Source organism: Arachis stenosperma, chromosome 8, assembly GCF_014773155.1.
Source record: "Arachis stenosperma cultivar V10309 chromosome 8, arast.V10309.gnm1.PFL2, whole genome shotgun sequence".
Classification (NCBI taxonomy): Eukaryota; Viridiplantae; Streptophyta; class Magnoliopsida; order Fabales; family Fabaceae; genus Arachis; species Arachis stenosperma.
In genome coordinates this window covers 28,967,065-28,972,567 of record NC_080384.1, presented here as the reverse complement: position 1 = coordinate 28,972,567, position 5,503 = coordinate 28,967,065, and the positions used below count along the sequence as shown (strand labels likewise).

General features: G+C 37.1%; 1 protein-coding gene across 1 annotated transcript; it reads left to right on the top strand.

Annotated features, from left to right (window-relative positions):
- Positions 1–1,095: 1,095 nt before the first annotated feature.
- Positions 1,096–5,297, top strand: LOC130944217 (cell division cycle protein 48 homolog). Its single transcript, XM_057872428.1, has 9 exons — positions 1,096–1,291; positions 1,450–1,615; positions 2,037–2,265; positions 2,583–3,349; positions 3,499–3,720; positions 3,834–3,905; positions 3,996–4,277; positions 4,426–4,785; positions 4,865–5,297. The coding sequence occupies exons 1-9, from the start codon at positions 1,263–1,265 to the stop codon at positions 5,156–5,158; spliced, it is 2,421 nt and encodes an 806-aa protein (XP_057728411.1). The 5' UTR covers positions 1,096–1,262; the 3' UTR covers positions 5,159–5,297.
- The last annotated feature ends 206 nt before the right edge of the window (positions 5,298–5,503 follow it).

Here is a 5,503-nt window from a genome sequence, read left to right as displayed (position 1 = left end):
ACGCGTTCTCACAATCCAGTGGGTGAATATAATTTTTATTAAATTTAACCTAACTTGTAAACCAAAAAAACTTATATGTATAACATAACTCTTATAATTAATATATATATTGTTCACAAACAAATTAGATGATTAAAATAATTTCCTAACATGGGAGAAGAGAGGATAAATATTTAACGAGTTTTGTTTCTAAAATACTTTCCCTTTTGAATTTTGTTTTCTCTAATAGACGTAAGTTCACGGGCCATTGATATTAAATAATGGTATGTCATATTGGCATTGTTGATTAGTTTCTAATTGAGACAAAATCATAGCGTGGTTGGAGATAGCAATCATCACTGACGTACATTAGTATTGGTATTAGACAATTAGTCTTTTCTTTCACATTTTTATATTTTGGTCTTCTGGGAAATTTTGGCTTTCGGCAATGCAATTTAGGCTTTATTTATTTTTTGGTCTTGTGCAATTGAGGCTTTAAATTAGGCTGGTTAGGAAACCTCCATATTCGAGATTTGAGCCTTCATATTTTGGATGAGCCCGTCATGACGTTGGTCCCAACAATTCCTAGTTGCAGACCTACGCTACTCCCCAAGAAATAAAATATTTTAAAATATTCTCAACTGGGTCGGGCCGTTTGGCCCACACCGTGTCCAAAAAAGAAAAATATTCTCAACTTTGAAAATTAGTAATATACTAATATATATGAATTTAATTTTTATGTGACAGTATAAAAATTAAAAAACATTTACCTACTTATCTAATAATATATTATCATAACAAAATAAATATTTTAAAATTATTATTTAAAAAATTATTTAAATATATAAATTTAACTAAATAATCATATAAAATTTTTTATATGTTAGTATATTAAAATTAAATTCGATATATATATATATATATATATATATATATATGTACTTTTGATAGTCACAGTAAAAAGTTATATCTTTTGAATTTTGATCAGATTTCCTTTTCTTTAAATTGTCCTAATAGCTATCTGTTACCTTATTCTTTGAATATTCAAATTGATTAGTTTAAATTATGAAAAAAAATCTAAATATCTTCTAATTCATAAAAAAAAATAGAGAATAAAATTGTTATTTTATCTTTCTGTTTTCTTTTCTCATAGAAAGGAGGACTCGCTCTTGAACAAAAATATCAGATTTTGAGTAAGCTAGCTCTCTTCTTGTGAGTTCTTGTTTTCATCGGCACACACACCCACCAACTAAGTCTCTCTCCGATCTTCCATTTCAGTTCCAATGTCTAATCAGGGCGAATCATCGGACCCGTAAGTCAACTCTTCCATTCTTCTCTTCCCTTTCAAAAATCGTCTCTTTCACTCCCCACTAAGTAGTTAGTTCTTCTTGTTCATGTGTTAGGTAACTTTTTTTTTTTATTCTTTTGGGATTATTGAAGTTTTTGTTTCTTGTGAATTTGGATTTTCAGGAAATCGGGGAAGAAGGACTACTCAACGGCGATTCTTGAGCGGAAGAAGTCGCCGAACCGTCTTGTGGTGGATGAAGCCGTCAACGACGACAACTCCGTCGTGTCCATGCACCCTGATACCATGGAGAAGCTCCAACTCTTCCGTGGCGACACTATCCTCATCAAGGTCACTTTTCTCTCCCTCCTCTATCTTCTTACTTACCCTCCTCTTGCTGTGTCTTAGCTCTTAATTGATTTATTCCATTCCCCCACAAAAAAAAAGTACTCTTTTTCAGAGTCTCTTATGGGGTGATGTTTTTGTTTTGTTCTTTCTTAGCGGATGGTGTTGTGAGATTTTGAATTTTATACTGTGGAGTACTAGGCCATGTATACTAAGAAGAAGATCATGATTGATTGACATGGTTGCAAATAGAGTTGGATTAAATTTAACATGTTATTTACGAAAATTTGTATCGAATGAAAGCATTTCGAGTTTGGAGTATAACTATCAGAATATCTTAAAGTTTTAATTAATTTATCTTTTATATTTGTTCTTTGTGTTGCAACTTCTAAGTCAGATGGGGTTTTTGATTTGTATATATTTGCAGGGCAAGAAAAGGAGGGATACTGTTTGCATAGCTCTTGCTGATGACACCTGTGAAGAGCCCAAGATCAGGATGAACAAAGTTGTGAGGTCGAATTTGCGGGTTCGTCTTGGAGATGTTGTGTCCGTGCACCAGTGCCCTGATGTGAAGTACGGGAAACGTGTGCACATTCTGCCTATTGATGATACCATTGAAGGTGTCACTGGCAATCTGTTTGATGCTTTCTTGAAACGTGAGTTTCTACCTTGAGCTTCTCTTAAGTTGCGGGTTTAGGGTTAGCTTGCTTGTGTTATAATTATAGCAAGCTATTACTATCTTTTTTGGAGAGACAGTAGTCTTGGCTAGTCAAGCTTTGTATGATTGATTGTCACCTTTCTTGATATTTGATTGAATTGAATTGAATTGATTTGAATGCCTGCCAAACTGACTCTTAGTGGTATTTATAGAATCTATAATCTTCAATTTCTTGGACAACGTTGATATTACATGTGGAATATGAGTATTTTGGTGCTTGTAAAATATTTTAACTTTTTAATGTAAAATTTGCAGCTTACTTCTTGGAAGCTTATCGTCCTGTCAGAAAAGGAGATCTATTTCTTGTCCGTGGAGGGATGAGAAGTGTGGAGTTTAAGGTCATTGAAACTGATCCTGGGGAGTATTGTGTGGTTGCTCCAGATACTGAAATCTTCTGTGAGGGGGAGCCTTTGAAAAGAGAGGATGAAGAGAGGCTGGATGAAGTTGGATATGATGACGTGGGTGGAGTCAGGAAACAAATGGCACAAATTCGCGAGTTGGTAGAGCTTCCCTTGAGGCATCCACAACTCTTTAAGTCGATTGGTGTGAAACCACCCAAAGGTATTCTACTTTATGGACCCCCTGGTTCTGGGAAGACACTGATAGCAAGAGCTGTTGCTAATGAAACGGGAGCTTTCTTCTTTTGTATAAATGGACCGGAGATTATGTCCAAACTGGCAGGAGAGAGTGAAAGCAATCTGAGGAAAGCATTTGAAGAGGCTGAAAAGAATGCACCATCCATCATCTTCATTGATGAAATTGATTCTATTGCACCCAAGAGGGAGAAGACACATGGTGAAGTTGAAAGGAGGATTGTTTCACAGCTTTTGACTCTTATGGATGGATTGAAATCTCGTGCTCATGTTATCGTTATTGGAGCTACGAATCGCCCAAACAGCATTGACCCAGCATTGAGAAGGTTTGGTAGATTTGATAGGGAAATTGATATTGGTGTTCCTGATGAAGTTGGCCGACTTGAAGTTCTTCGTATACACACTAAAAACATGAAGCTCTCTGATGATGTAAGTTTCACTGTCTCTTAACTTTGTTGGTGTCTATACACTCTACCAGGTTGTGCTTGCCATGCTGTGGCTCTGGTTGTAGGTTGTTCATTAATTCTTTAATGTTCTTAAATTTTCTGTTGCTTAACTCTAGCGCCGCTGTCCTGTAGGTTGATTTAGAGAGGATTTCCAAAGACACGCACGGTTATGTTGGTGCAGACCTTGCTGCCCTTTGCACTGAAGCTGCTTTGCAATGCATTAGAGAGAAGATGGATGTCATTGACTTGGAAGATGAAACTATTGATGCTGAAATACTGAATTCTATGGCAGTTACAAATGAGCATTTCCAGACCGCTCTTGGAACGAGCAACCCATCTGCTTTGCGTGAAACTGTAAGTGTTTGCTTTGTATCCCTATAGTCTCAAATCATTAGTTGATCAGGTGATATGGTTTTCCTACATTATGGTTTATTTTGTAACGAATTGCCTTTGTTGACACTTGACAGGTTGTTGAAGTGCCTAATGTTAGTTGGGAGGACATTGGAGGCCTTGAGAATGTCAAGCGTGAGCTGCAAGAGGTAAATCTTGCTACTATGCACTTCACACTGTTGCTTATTTTACATATTTATTTAATTTCTAACTGCTTTTTTGTTTTTCTGTGGACTCAGACTGTTCAGTATCCTGTGGAGCACCCAGAAAAGTTTGAGAAGTTTGGCATGTCACCATCTAAAGGAGTCCTCTTCTATGGTCCTCCAGGATGTGGAAAAACTTTGTTGGCCAAAGCAATTGCTAATGAATGTCAAGCTAACTTCATCAGTGTGAAAGGCCCAGAATTACTTACAATGTGGTTTGGTGAAAGTGAAGCCAATGTTAGAGAAATTTTTGACAAGGCTAGACAGTCGGCTCCGTGTGTCCTCTTCTTCGATGAGCTCGACTCCATTGCCACTCAGGTTGGTTTTTCTTATTACATCACACTCTTAGTCTCTTATACTCTATTAATATGCTACTAAATCAAACTGAGTTACATTGTAATCTTGTGGGACAAGGTTAATATTTTACAATTGTTTGTATAAACATCACTGTGTCATTCATGTATAGAGAGGAAGCAGTGTTGGGGATGCTGGTGGTGCTGCTGACAGAGTTTTGAATCAACTTCTGACTGAAATGGATGGCATGTCAGCCAAAAAGACCGTGTTCATAATTGGGGCAACTAACAGACCGGACATCATTGATCCAGCACTTCTTCGGCCAGGCCGTCTGGATCAATTGATCTATATTCCTCTTCCCGATGAGGATTCCCGTCACCAGATCTTCAAGGCCTGCTTGAGGAAGTCACCTGTGTCCAAAGATGTTGATTTGAGAGCACTGGCCAGATATACTCAAGGATTCAGTGGTGCTGATATTACTGAGATATGCCAGCGAGCATGCAAATATGCTATTAGAGAAAACATTGAAAAGGTATACTTTTGATGCAACATTAGATTAAGTTGTCATTGGTCAATTACAAGACTCTGATGAATTGTATGATTTACTTCAGGACATAGAACGAGAGAGGAGGAAAAGTGAGAACCCTGAGGCCATGGACGAAGATGTCGTAGATGACGAAGTTGCAGAGATCAAGGCTGCTCATTTTGAAGAGTCAATGAAGTTTGCCCGCAGGAGTGTCAGCGACGCAGATATTCGCAAATACCAGGCATTTGCTCAGACCTTACAGCAGTCGAGGGGATTCGGAAGTGAGTTTAGGTTTCCAGAAACTGCTGAGAGGACTACTGGATCTGATCCCTTTGCAACTGCTGGTGGCGCAGCTGATGAAGATGATCTATATAGTTAGTCGGTTTTATAAGCTCTGTATTAGTGTCTCTAGACTTTCCCTTTAGTAACATCGGAGCCTCCTGTTTATTTTGCTTTTAATATACTTAAAATACACATAAACATAAATTCAGAGATGATATGTTACTATGTTTATATTATGGATGGAATTTTTAGTTTTTAGATAATAATTGTGAATGTCATGCATTCTTGCATGGTCTCACACCGGATTCTCAACAAACATGTTGTGTTTAAAACCGTTGAAAGTATACCTTGAAGTGAATTGAATTCAATATGTAGATTATGACATAAGAAACTATTAAAGTGTGTCTAATAATTGGCATTGACTAGTGTTATATTCCAGCTG

Coding starts and splice junctions, on each gene's coding strand:
- LOC130944217 (XM_057872428.1), top strand. CDS start 1,263: ATGTCTAATCAGGGCGAATCATCGGACCC. Junction 1,616..2,036: donor GCGACACTATCCTCATCAAG/GTCACTTTTCTC, acceptor ATATATTTGCAG/GGCAAGAAAAGGAGGGATAC. Junction 4,278..4,425: donor TCGACTCCATTGCCACTCAG/GTTGGTTTTTCT, acceptor ATTCATGTATAG/AGAGGAAGCAGTGTTGGGGA.